This window comes from Physcomitrium patens, chromosome 2 (genome assembly GCF_059467195.1).
Source record: "Physcomitrium patens ecotype Gransden chromosome 2, ASM5946719v1, whole genome shotgun sequence".
In the NCBI taxonomy this organism is placed as follows: Eukaryota; Viridiplantae; Streptophyta; class Bryopsida; order Funariales; family Funariaceae; genus Physcomitrium; species Physcomitrium patens.
The window spans coordinates 20,940,526-20,954,739 of record NC_143411.1 but is presented as its reverse complement, the minus strand read 5'-3'; the positions used below and the strand labels follow the sequence as shown (position 1 = coordinate 20,954,739).

Genomic DNA, 14,214 nt, shown 5'->3' with positions numbered 1-14,214 from the left:
AGATCCACGTCGGATACATTCCACGTCATATACGTGACGTGGTCTCTGCCTGCCCTGGTGTGGGGGCCAGACGACTCCGACCGACAAGCAGCGAAGGGAGCTGAAGCGCATAGAGAGTCCAATGGAGCCGCAGAGTACCGTGACGCCACTTGGGGATGCATCCTGCCCCTTCCCTACGCACAGTTCTGCAAATCCTTGTGACAGCCTACAGTTCCATTGCCACCCAAATCACCGCATCCTCCCAATTCCAGAGGATCTTCGCGTCTTTCTCAATTTCGTTCCTGGAGGTTGTGAGGAGGCTTTGGATGGTGCGAGTGGTGCCCCTGTGAACTTTTTGCTCTCATTGAGGTGGGTTCTTCTTCTCGCTTTCCCTCTGTGCTTTCATGGCTATCTACGTTGCCATTAGCTCGATTGGTTGGGACTGATTGTGGTTATTCCTATTCTCTGTGGGTTTCCTTGGTTGCAACGACATTGCCGTTGTGGTGCTTAATATGGTTTTGTGGGAGTTGGTAATGGTGGTGGCGATTGTTGCTTTCCATTTGTGGTGATGGTGGTGTGTATAGGTGATTAACACGGGAGTTTGTTACAGAGAGCATTTGTGTGAAGTTGGTTTCGTTAACATGTTTGAGTGTTCGTGAGTTCTGGTGCGTGAGAATTGCCAATGTGTCGTATTAGGATGTCTTGTAGTGGTTTCCACATCGTATCGGTCGAATTCGGAGTGTTCTTGGGTCATAATTCAGGTTTTATTTCGGCGTTTTTGTGTTTAAACGAATAGCATTCATGTTTGTTGAGGACTTGCAATGTCATCTTGAGATTTGAAGTGGTGTTTTGCTTTTCGCTGCACCCTAGCTCATGGTGAAAGGATTGGGTTGTCATGGTATGGTTTCTGATGCGATGTGCTGATCACACGTGGTTGTATGCTTGATAATATTGATTAACCGCTGAGGAGTTCGTGCCATCACAATTTGTGATTATCAACAAATTGTCTTTATCTGGAAAGTATCTTGTAATGTATATGGCTGGATTTTTATAGAATATGGAAAAAGTTTTTATTTAAAAGTGGACTCTGCGTATTGAATCAGATAACAATTTGAGATTATGGTCTATGCTAAAAGGAGTGAACGGTATCCCTTTTCTGCAGGAAGTGAACTTCCAAGTGCTATATAGTGGTATTCAAGAAGCAGGCACTTACGTTGGAAATCAAAGTGCTGTTAAACAGTATCCTAAGGTTCTTTAAGCATGATGTCAAAATCATTTTCTTTCTCTCCCTTGATTTCTGGTAAAACCTACGGCGCTATCCAGAACGTCAGTAACCATTCAGTTCGGGATGGTGGGCAGTTGAAAATGTTCTCCACCTCCTTGACCTGCTCTCAACTTTATCCCTCTACCTGCGTGCTTGCAGCCAAGCTTACCTGCATCGGAACTCGAAGTTGCAGATTTGTGTCCCTGCTTCAGCGACGTGGTAGCAATTCAGCAGATGTTAAACCTTTAAATCAACTCGCAGCTGCTCCGTTCAGTTTGTTTGGTTTGAACCGTGTGGTGTGTTATCATTCTGCTTTTGACCTCGAGGTTCCAATGCCTTCTTATTTTAGCGAATTACGCCAGCATAGAGAGAGTTTCTCGTTTAATTTTCTAGGTTATTTTTCCCTGCATTTCCATTTGCGATTGAGAAGTGAATATTGTCATCGCGTTTGATTTTTTATGTAGTACTTGGTCTTTTGCTTGACAGGATGAGTTTGCTAATAGGAACTCACAAGCTGTCTGGGTACGGAAGTCAGTATTCATCAACCTAGATTCTACGAATCTGAGAGCTATAAATGGAATGCTCAACATGTCTGCCACAATGCAGGAAGGATCTTCTCCCGAACCGAGAAGTGCACCAAAGTTTCAGCCTTTTCGACATCGACACGCATCATGGTTGTTCCTTGGTCTTTGCATATGCTTGTCAGCCGCTGTCGGATCCTTCGTCCCGCAATTATTGATTGGTAGTTCCCCTGCTCTTGCTGAAGCTCTGGCTAAGAGACCTCCGATTCCAACTGCTTCGAGTTCACGATCTCAACCTACAGAGAGTGAGGAATCGCATGGGAAGAAAGTTCATTTTGACTTTCATGTCACCGGTGAGAGGTCATGACCCCAGTTGGTGATGCAGAAATTGGTACCTATTCTTTCTTGCCTGGCATATGTTGAATTTTGCCGTGCATCCATAATTATGTCCATGAAGTCGGTCACAAGGTACTGGTAATTGCCAGTCGCCGTAACTCGAATGCTTTTAAACTTTACGGTATAAGATGAGATTCTCATTTCTTTTTGCTCTAGCTTTCCTCTTGACCGGTACATGTATCTGCCTTGTTCATTTACTCTTTAATCTTCTCAATTTTTTCTTTTCTAGGCCCATAACTTCTAGTCTTTGAGCTTGACATAAATTTATAGAACAGACAAATATTGGGTTCAAGTGAGGAGAGTATGATTAATATACCTGTGTATTGGCATAATATGCTTGTTAATGAGGGCTGCAGTCATATAATCAAACTATGATGTATCGTGGGCAGGAGTTCCGGGAGATGGAAGGTGCTTGTTCCGTGCGGTAGCCCATGGGGCTTGCTTGAAGAGTGGGAGGCCGGCTCCCGATGAAAGTACTCAACGTCAGATGGCTGATGAACTGCGTAACAGAGCTTTAGATGAGCTTATACGGCGTCGAGAAACATCCGAATGGTACAGCAACAACTCTATCCATTATTTTCCCTACCAAATTTTGTAGCTTTTGTTCTTCAATGAATTTTCGACTGCTGCTTGCCATCATTTAGTAATACAGCTCATGGGTTGAGCTCCAAAAAGCGTTTTTAAAGTATGCACGCATGGTAAGTGTGGTGGGACTTCAAAGATTTTAACAAAATATGTCATGTTTCGACTCTTTGAATTTGTGCAGTTTTAGGAGTGATATTCAGTGTTTCTTTTTATTAATATTTTCAAGTATGTTTCACGTGCATCTTTTCTATGATTACCATTACGTAATCCCATGTCTCACCGATTCAACGCTTATCTATGCACATTTATGTGAGATGAGCAAACTACATCATGAAAGAATCTGTTCGAATATAATGATTTGAGCACGTTTTGACTTTTAGGTTTATTGAAGGGGATTTTGACGCGTATGTTAGGCGTATGCGTCTACCCCACACATGGGGTGGTGAGCCTGAGCTTCTGATGCTCTCCCACGTTCTACAGTAAGTGTCTCATTCTGTCTTTCAAATCTCGTATCTGAAAGTGCTTTCTAGCATGTCATCTTTGATGGATTTGCCAGGAAAAAGGACTTCTTTGCATTTCTCTGTTGTTAATCAATTTCCCATGCTAACAAGGCATTTCTTTAATCACTCAATTACGTCTCATTGCTTGCTGAACTTAGGATGCCCATCACAGTCTACATGAAGGATAAAGGGGGTATTATCTCTATTGCGGAATATGGCCAAGAGTATGGTAACGATGATCCCGTTCGGGTCTTATATCATGGCTTCGGACACTACGAAGCTCTGCATTTATCGGAAGACAGGCAGAGGTCAAGGCTGTAAGTGATTTGTTAATGTCCTTCAAAAGCTACCTAAGGAGGGCATTAAACTAAATAGCCTTCACTCTGAGGCGTTGTACGAAGAATGTATGTACACCTTTTTATTGGCGCCATAGCGAAGTCCTAATCAGGCTAGAAATCTCGTTTGCTCTTTTACAGCGAGCGCTAGCTTTAGCAGTTTCGTGTCCGACTGGTTTGTTGGTATTTATAAAGAACAATGCCAGTTGGACATAAGATGGCAGATTAAAGCATGTGCTAGTTGTGCAGGTCTTATTACTCTGCCGGCTCCTTAAGTAAGTCCCTACGAAGGAAACGATGATATGGTGGTTTTGATGACATGTTTGAAATACATGGGTGCGCTTGCCATCATTTTATACTAGTCCGAAAGCAGACTAAACCCTCTATTTGATACGAGCCCCGGTTTTTCGGATGAAGAGTATGACGAGAATTTAGTTGCATATTTTAACTGAGCACTGGGATCACGAGAGTCACAACCGACAGCCATGCTTTTTCACTCGTATGGACGAATTATGCTCAAGGATATCCTTGAGGGATTTTCTAAATTGCTTCAAGATTTTATGAATGGATTGAATCAACCATGTTACTGCTCTGTGAAACAGCCAATTTCATCCACTTGCTTCAATATGATCTGGAGACATTTTTCCAGGGAGCATGCGGCGGATTCGGAAATTCGGATAATTTTCGATTTGAGTTTATGTGGCAACGGATTCGGTGATCCGAGCTTATGCACAGCAGTTGAGTACTCTGTTAGTGCTGTGTGAAGAGCTGCCTTGACCACAACAACCAATGGTTTGTCTAAAAGAATGTCATTAGTGTCGCAAGACATTATCTATATGTGCGCACTTTGTATTGGTAAAACAATTCAGGTACACTTGCTAGTGGAGTAGTTTTTTTCTGTTTTAGAACAGCATTGGCTGAGAAACTCACGTGAATCTTTGCCCATCGCATAATCGTGCGTGAAGCACATTCGCCAGTGTTGCCTCTAAGTCTCGATCCTGCTTTGATTTTGCAACTCGCGCACTTGTATTACTTTCGATGGTGCTCAGTATGAGTTGGCTGGTCCTGACGATCTTAAAAAGAGTAATATACACTTCTATCGCAGGTCCTTATCGCCTCTCACGCTTGCTCCTTTTAATTTCTGCACTGCTCTGACTTGCAGACAGTTCCGACCTACGATGACCAATTCCACTGAATAACTGAGTAAGAAACCCACTTGTCCAGTCGCACGAGCTTCGGTCACTTCCAGAAATTGACACTGCTTTTTGTTCTCATCCTGTGTCACTTTCCTAGGCTTCTCAGTCTTCGACATGTCTCTTCCAATCTTTCAAAGGTTCTACAGTTCCAGGACAATCCTGCGTCGAATCGACAACAGTAACAAACTACATGGTGCTGGAATTCAATCGCCAATGATGCAGACTCACTGATCGGTAGATCTCCATCTTGTTCTTGCATTCAGGTTGATGAATTAGGATACGTTCCCAACTAGTAGAAAAGGTTGGTGGAAAATTCTTGGATGAACGCAAGACTAATGACGGAGTATCAGCATGTACCAGCTGATTAGTATATGTTTATAAATGATGAGAATGTGTATATTTATACATTTATCAACACAATACTTGATTTTTATCAAAGCAAAGTATCAGATATAACAACAAAGATGTAACAAGATAATTATTAAAGAGTAAAAATATTCTACTAATAATTCATCCTTATAATTCTTTAAGTGGCCTTTCGAAAGAAAGAGATAACCACTATTTTTACAAATCTACAACCTTCCAAAAATAAGTTGATTAGCTACACAGAATGTATTAATAAAAGTTTTTAAAAAATGTATCATTTGTCACCTAGAGTTCTTTGGTGGTCCACCAATCTTCTTTGTAAAAATACAAACAAACAATACATATATATATATATATATATATATATATGATTTGTGTGGATAATTATATTTTCATAGAATCAATCATTAAGAATTCATATTTATAATATAAACTTTATTGCCAATAAAATTAAGTTCAAATGTATATATATAATGAACAAAAGATCTAATGCTTCAAAAAATAAAAATAAAAATAAAAAATGAACAAGAGGTTGTATTTGAAACTAGATATAAAAAATTTAAATATAAAATGATATATTTTTAACACAAAAATTCTAGCTCCTTTTACACAATGAATGTTAATATTTATGAGTATTTTGATGTTATTTCATTTTTCTGATTTAGAAGAGATTATTCCTAATTTCAATTATTTATCATAATTATTACACTTTGTTGTTTTTTCACAAATTCTGTTATTCATACTTAGTTGCTTGCATTATACAGTTGAAAATTTGCCCCTATTGAAACCATATCAAATCTTGGCTTTTATAAAAATAACGTGGATCATTTTGTTTTGTACAAAGCACTGCAGTGCATCAGTGCCTCGGAAGTTGTGGGTTCTACTTAATTGATACCAGATTTGTTGTGTCCAACAGTCCACCTGAGATGATATCAGTGTAAAAACTCACGATACGGTGTTAGTAATGATTAATATGGCTAAAAAAATATGTTAATTGTTGCAGTGTAAATTCAAGAACGATTGGAGTTGATACAACAAGAGCAACATGAAAGGAAGCTCAAAGGAAGCACTGCATCCCGTCAATGTGATAATTGTATGAGTAATTCTTCAGTAGGTACCAGCCGCCAGAATGAGACATGAATTTAGTCTTCGTTACACATATCTAGTTTGTTCGTGAAGATGAATTCGATTAGAAAGTGGCTTAAAATTCACTTACGGAAAACTGTTGAAACACAATGACCAGCTTCTATGCAAAGACAAGGACACTTGCTGGTGCAGTTTGTTACGAGGGCTAATGGCCGAAGAAGGGAAGAGACATTCGAATCATTCCCACGCCTAGTGAAACTTGAAAGGAACGCTGTAACTTGACAGGAGCATAACGTATGCTCAAGAGTGAGAGAAGTAGCTACACCAGTGATCTAATGGCAAACCAGACAGGCATCCAGATGAAACAATATGACGCCAACAAGCAGAAGACATCAAAGACCCTGTAAGAAGTAGAGTGCATCAGCTGCAGCTGCAGCAGGAGCTTCTGGTTCAAAGGAACCTCGTCTACATGACGACAGAAGCTCGGCACAGGGAGAAAAAGACGGGTGGTAGGCACCACTACGTGACAAGACACCACAGAGAATTCAAGTGACAGGTCTGATCTTGCTTATGCCCTAACACAGAAAAAAAAAGGTTTGGGAAATGACATCTCAAGTCACAGCTTCAGCAGCTGTCCAGCTTCAACGGCAATGCGTTCTATATTTCTATGCACATAGACCAACATGGCTTCAGAACATTGTTGTTGAAGTTCGAACATTCAAACTTGTATGAGCATCGAAAGATGAGCTGCTATCAGATGTATTACTGTACCTAAGTGTTGAGACTCGGAGCCACCCCGAGTTTTCGACGATCCTCCCAGCAAGTTAAGAGAATTGTAAATCATCACAGAATCTACAGTGAAAATTCGAAATTTATCCAGAAAATTATCATAATGAGTTCAAAAGGATCATACACTCAAGGTTAGATGAGGCTTTAAGCAATGCTGAATGATTCGAAACTTCCCTTCCGAATATGATCTGACAGAAATTCGAAGGTGGTACAAAGCAATGCCGTAGGTTTGTTTACACAAAGTTGATGCAATAGACATAAAACCCTAACATGCAACCATACATCATGATAAATTGAAGTACAGTGAGTTCACACATATGTCCCTATCCTCTGGAAAAAACGAAGAAATGAGCACAGCCAACTCCTCATCTCAAAACATGACCAACACTGATGGGCAAATCCAGCCCACAAAACCGACTCTCCTCACCTTCGACAGAAATCTTACGACCTAAGTGACTTCATGTGGCAAAAACCAGCCCCGATGTGGTACAGTGAATCGTAACTAACAATACGCAAAGCAGAAAGCACAATTTTTATGATTGCACAAGATCGGCTGATACTTGACGAAAGCCTCAGCAGCAAGACATAAGCATAACGGATGCAGGAAAGAAATGCAGTACAGAAAAACATAAGGACTGTCTTGGAGTAGAGGTAACATATCTTTGATTGGTCCTTAAATGGTTCCATAGATTGCCACATATGTGCTATTCAAGACATAAACCCCTAAGAGCATCTGCGACATACATATGTCTTCATCACAACTAGCCCCATACTAACCACTGGGCGAGGAATCTCCCTTCTATAAAAATAGGTTTTCATTGCCACATGTGAAATTTCCCAATGCAGCAATATCCGATCAATTCTATCATAACATCGTCTGCGCAGGCCCACGTCGGCACTCATTCAACATGTCAATGTAGAACTGGCACTTCCCAATATCACTGTTGTTGGCGTTCACGCAATCCTGGAACGCCTTCGACTGGTTGACACAAGCGTCAGCAGAAACAGGCTGTGCGAGCGGCTGGCCACCACTCTCGGAGGCTCCGATGTGCTCGTGCACCACCGTCCGCGGCCCCATGATGCTGTCGACGGCCCTGTTCGCCACGGCAGACCCGGTTCCGAACGCCAACCCTTGCGCAATTGTGCTCCCAAGACCAGCCAGCATCCCTCCTCCTTGACTCTGCTGGGGCACGGCAGGCGGGTGCGCTTGCCGCACAGGCGCAGGCGGAGGTGCCTGACGCGCCACGGGCCGAGGGGCTGGTCGCGACGAACGTTGGCGAGGCATGGCGATCTAATGCACAAATCCAAATACCCGATACCCAAAAAGCACAATTCGAAGGCACAATTCCAGAGAAAGAAGAAGAGAGAGATGGGCAGAATTCAATTACAGGAAAAAGAACGAACCCACCAACGATGGTGGTGACCGCAACTTGAAGGAGAGGGTGGCGAGAGCAAGAGCGGCGATGGCAACGACGCTGCGAAGGCTGATAGGGCAAGATTGTCTGGTTCGGGGGGCACTAGTGCGAGAGATGAGCTCTAGAAGCTTCTCACAGGCTAAGCCCCGAAACATCCGAGGTGGCTCTCTAGATGCTGATGTGGACATGCCACCTCACGTCATGCAGTGCCGTGGAACGCAAGCTTGTTCGGTGTGTGAGCAGTTTCAGTGAAGGTTCTCGAATTTGGACAGCATCAAAGAGCACATTATTTAGAAGATTGTGACATGGTGCAGATAAGTTGGCATTTGTGCTTGAAAATGACTCTAAAATGGCAGAGTAGAAAAAATAAAAATAATAAAAAAAATGTAATTTTTTTACACAATTGATTAATCAATTATTTACATAGTTAGTAATTAAGTGAAATAAATTAAAAGCCCATTAGTTGTATCAATAATTAATTTTGAAAGTAAATTTCTTGGTATTGGAAATTAAATTGGTATTGTGGGATTTTGGATGTAAACATATGCATATTTATGTTTTTAGAAACAAAATCTAACTAAGAGGTCTTTATTATTGGGGGAGAAGATAAGAGGTCACAACTTCTTAATCCCTTGAATAGTTGAAATTGGGAAGCTTTATTTATAGCTTTATACTCCAGTAAATTTGTTCAAAGGCAAGAAGAAAAGAAGATGAATTGGAATATATTTCTTTCAAAAAAAAATAAAATAAACACTATTGTCTTCTAAAATTTGCAGTAGGTCCAACTCAAGAAAAGGTTTTACAACAAATTTGATAAACCTTGTGAAAACTGATAAAATAATCAAGATATCACCTGTAACATTTAAACCTATAATTCAAAAAATGATTTGGTTATCTCATTGCCTCTTTTTGTTCTATACTATCTATAAAAGTCAAAGCTTTTAAAAGAAAATTTTAATTTTTCCATGTGGGGAACCTTTATAAATCTTTTACATTTTTGCTAAACAAAGAGAAATTTTGGATATGAAAATCTCCGAGTTTCAAATATTTTTATTGTATTTTATCATGTTTTACAATATTATTCTAAATATATTTGATGATATTTATAATAAATAAATAAAAAATTTATGTATATATATATATATATAAATATATATATAATTATTACTATTTTGGTTGGGGTATTTGGGTGGATTTGTTTGTTCTATTTAACTAGTTTACAATCAAATTAATTTTATTGTTTTTAATTATTGGTTATACAAATTAAATAAAAATTTAAAAATGTATATTTGTAAAGAAACTTTAATATTTTAATGAGTTTGAAAATTATATTTTTTGATCAGATTTATATCTTGTTACTTAAAAACTAAACTATAAATGTAACATGAATTAGTCTTCAAACTGTTCACAAAACTTGCTTAACTTATTTTTTATATAGACATGGAATCAAGTTCTGTTGTAAAGTTTCACTCAAAGAGATCTTCTAACATCAAGTGCCCAAAAGGGTAGCAATATGAATGTAACTTATAGCCTGTTTGATAGAAGTGACCAGATTTTCTAAAATTGAATGAGGAAGTTTGATAAATAAATTAAACATTTTAAAATGAAACTCAAAACCAGACAATAGAATTTTCAGTTTATAATTAAGAGTATCATATTAATTTTAAAATACATCAAAGATTTTTAAAAATAAAGGTAAAAATTAATAGATAAAAAATATTTAAGTTTCAAATAAATGAGACAAATATTCAAACCTATCAAGAGTTAATTTACTTAAAGATGTAGATTTCTTTTTACTTTTGCTTGTGTTGATATCTATCAATAAAATAGGTATATATATATATATATATATATATATTTCTTAGATTTATTGTTGGTAGAGTGTAAAATATAAGACTAATTGTAAAGAAAATATGCATATTTTTATTTAGTTAACTATATTTCTATTTTTGTTATCCAATTGATGACGTCTATTGATGTCCATGTTCTTTGTTACCCAATTCATGATGTCTATTGATGTCCATGTTCTTTATTACCCAATTGATGATGTCTATTAATGTTGTATTTTTTTGTGATGTTCACCTTCTTTTTCTTCTTCTAATTTAATTATGTTCATACTTAATGTCTTCCTTCAATTTTACGTTCTCCATGTCTTTCGTCCATGTTTTTTGTGTCCTTCGTTCTCTCCTTTCTCCATCTTCAACTTCTCATTCTCCCTATCTATATTGCTACCTCTCTCTCTCTCTCTCCTCCCTTGTTTCCTTGTCTCCCTTGTTCTACCTCATCGCTCCTAGTCTCTATTTGATGTTCTTCTACCTATTCTACATGAATTGTTATATTTGGATTGTGCTTGGAGTTAGAAACTAAATTCATATAGTTTTGCTTAAGTTTTTATTTGGACACTTGGTGCCAAAACTATCATTAATTGATGACAAATTTTGTTTCTTATCTAACATAAAGTGAGGGACCCAATGCTAGTAAGGTGATAATTAGCATTTATTATTTTTAATATTTTTCATACAATCATTCTATGATTTATTACATATATATTAAAAATAATTGAAATATAGATATTTTATAAATTTTTGCATGCAAGTATAATAATTCAAATTTTATTATTTATCTATTTATCACATATTATTGACTTTACAAAGAAAAATTTGAAGAATATAAAATTCTATAGTAACTCATGAAAGACTATAGGAATTTTAAACAGTTTCATAATATTAGGAAAATATAACAAAAACTACTAGAATATTATTTTTTAAAAATAAGATAATTTAGAGATTTAATAAAACTTTGAAAGTTTTGAAGATTTTAATAAATTTTAGAAGTAATACAAAAAATTATAAATATATCTAAAATATCATAATGTTTTTTTTTTTTTTTTTTTTTTTTTACATTGCAATGTTTTGCTTGTTTGATATAATTTTCATTTAATTGAACACTTGTCAATAAATTGATTTGATTCATATATAAATAAACCAGTTTTTTTCTTAAGTTTGAGGTTTAAAGAAGGGTTATTATTATTATTATTATTATTATTATTATTTTATCTATTAGTTAAGTTTTTTAATTTTATTTTTATTTTTTTATCAATATACCTGAAAATGTGTTTTTTTTACAAGTTAAAATCTTTATTGTTCTTTATTTGTAAGGTATTATTCAACTTTAAAAAGAATTACATCACATTTGAAATATTTTAAAACTTCAAGTACTCCTAAAACTTTATTAAAATATTTTAAAAAATATATTGGAATAATTACTATTTATTGTAAGTCTTGATAATCTTATATTTAAAATTTCACAGTTATTTTAAATCGTTAATTTTATACATAATATTAGTGTTTGATCAATTTTAAGAAATTACCAACTATTATACAACAAATTTTACAACTTTACTGTTTTAAAATTTCATGTATTATTTATCTCCAAATAAACATTATATTGTATTCATATCAGAGAGTCTAATATGGCACCTCTCTATTTAGTAACATAACTACTCTTATAATGTCATAAATCTATTATTCTCATTGCAAGATGATTTTCTGTGTCTTCATAAATAACTCATAATTTTATAAATACAGAGAATGTACAAAGTCGCTACCTTTTTAATGCCTAGGAGCCGTGTTCTTTGAGTGGCTGGTGTGGTCCATTCAAAGATTACCCCCAATTTACAGCTGTGTTATCAGAAGGTATGAATACAACCCGAGAGGAACAAGGTGTTCTGAAAGGACATGGAAAATTGGTCCCGAGCTATTTTAAGATCACATGACAAGATCTTGCTCATTGTCATACAGAATTAGACAGTTGGCTTGGCACGATCATCTTGCGTTACGTAGTGATATTTGTACACTTGGATTACCAGATCTAATTCTTAACAAAACTCACAACTTATTGCCCTCCTGGCGCACATTCAATAGTGATAGGTTGTATCATTTGTTCAGAAACATCCATCTCTTCTCCTTTCGACGCAAGTAGCTTCTGGACTAGCAATAGCTTATATCTGTGGATGTGGCACTTGAATATGTCCAAGGCGGGATCAATTGAGTTGATAGCAGTTCAGTGAACTCATAATCAGGATTCAAGTAGGTTTTTTTGGAAAATAGTCTGATTAAATCATCAGACATAAAGCTGGATGAAGAGGCGAACGCCTTAGCATTTTTTGTTGCTGTAGATGCGAGAATCATTTTCTGACAGCTTAGCTTTCTAGGGAGATAGGTATGAAGAGGCAACCGTTTCGTATCAGACTAGGTGTCAAGAGAATATTGCAGAAGTTTTGAACACCTCAGTGCGAGTGGATTGATTACTGTGCCTTAGCTACCAGTCACCATAGCGTGACGGCATTATTCGGAGAGGCGACGCGAGGTCTTCAAGATGGTTGACACACATCCCTTTTGTTGACGTAATTCTCTGCAGATTGAGTTCGGGGTCTCGTTGACATTCCGACGCCGTGTGTCAGAATTCATTATCCACTCCTGATGCTTTCATCTTGCTGCACCAGGTAGCTGCTATGGTTGACCTGTTCTCCCAAGTCAGTCCTCAACTTCAATGATGCTATCCAAGCATATCTAGACTTCAAACCTACACCACACAAAGTAGCAGCACTCGAAAAGCCGTCCCATACAGAGGGATGACCCCAAACACCTCTCATTACAGTTGCTCACTGGCAACTTACACTCGAAATGCTCACTGTTGAAATCCTCACTAGCACGAATAGAATACAGTCGTCTATGTGTGATACAATACCTCATAACATACTGCCGAACTCTTCACCCAACTTTCCTATATTGATGACTGCTGAACAGCCACAATAACATGGTGGACACTAGGAGGATGTGGGAAGTTTGGCTTCAGATACGAGAACCGCAAACAGTATCTCAAGGATGAGAATTGAAATCTCAACTTTCTATAGCCTCTTTGAAGAGCATTCCCAAGTCGGATTTCCGCTCAGTAATGACTACAGTACTCAACAAGTGGTCTCTCCTGATTGTAGTCCACTCCATGAGTGTTCTCGCCAGTCTAAATTAAACGTCATTCCCTTGTGTTGTGGCGTAGAATGGGGCCTTTGAGCTACGGCCGAGCAGGGAGATAAACAATATCCACATCCAGAACGCCTCCAATTGTCCTCTTTGGAGTTTGGTAAACTTCGCTACTTATTTGACTTAAGAAGTTGCAAACTTTCAAACACTGTCAGTGCATCCGAACACTTAAACAAAAGAGGAAAAAGGTATCCTTCTGCCAACAGTGGGTGAGTCATAATCTATTTGGCCTGAAATTTGTCATAAATTATTGGCAACGTCACCTTTTCGGTGTACTAGCAATATGCTGGAAGTGCCATTTTTTTATGGAGCTTGCAACGACATCCGCTATGTCCAGATAATGGACCTCGATTGGGTGCAACTGGGTAGGCGATCATGGAGATATAATTGTGTTGCTGTCAGAGCTAGAAGTCTGCTGATCTTATGTTTGTGCACGAGTACATAGCACAACTTAGCCAACCTCCTTGCCCGCACCGCAGTTCAATAAATTGTGCGCTTTTAACTTGTTTGTGGTCACACTTCTCTGACAAGTAGCGCACGTATAGAATCTTATGTCACACAACCAATCTAAGTTTTTGGAATGGTTGTTTTATTGCCCAAACAGCACAGTCCACCAACAAATGCAAGTATAAAACATCTAATCAGATAAACATACTACTTCCAAAATTACAAAGACCACAGAATCTGAGTCAGAAAAGATTCGGCGATGACGATGATGAGCACAGAAACAACATTCAGAG

General features: G+C 37.6%; 2 protein-coding genes across 4 annotated transcripts; one reads left to right on the top strand and one right to left on the bottom strand.

The window, feature by feature from the left end:
* The first annotated feature begins 131 nt into the window (after positions 1 to 131).
* LOC112293199 (uncharacterized) lies at positions 132 to 3,941 on the top strand. Of its 3 annotated transcripts, none has more exons than XM_073530223.2 (7): positions 132 to 348; positions 1,142 to 1,539; positions 1,850 to 2,117; positions 2,550 to 2,712; positions 3,126 to 3,224; positions 3,404 to 3,562; positions 3,830 to 3,941. In XM_073530223.2, the coding sequence occupies exons 2-7, from the start codon at positions 1,240 to 1,242 to the stop codon at positions 3,879 to 3,881; spliced, it is 1,041 nt and encodes a 346-aa protein (XP_073386324.1). In that variant the 5' UTR covers positions 132 to 348; positions 1,142 to 1,239; the 3' UTR covers positions 3,882 to 3,941. The 3 variants fall into 3 exon arrangements, with proteins under 3 accessions (XP_073386324.1, XP_090104424.1, XP_073386321.1); XM_073530220.2 differs by having other exon boundaries at positions 142 to 348; positions 1,730 to 2,117; XM_090248298.1 differs by lacking the exon at positions 3,830 to 3,941 and having other exon boundaries at positions 3,404 to 3,813.
* A 3,722-nt stretch (positions 3,942 to 7,663) lies between these two features.
* LOC112293583 (uncharacterized) lies at positions 7,664 to 8,412 on the bottom strand. Its single transcript, XM_024543202.3, has one exon. It carries the CDS (start codon positions 8,300 to 8,302, stop codon positions 7,883 to 7,885), a length of 420 nt encoding a protein of 139 aa, XP_024398970.1. The 5' UTR covers positions 8,303 to 8,412; the 3' UTR covers positions 7,664 to 7,882.
* Positions 8,413 to 14,214: the final 5,802 nt, after the last annotated feature.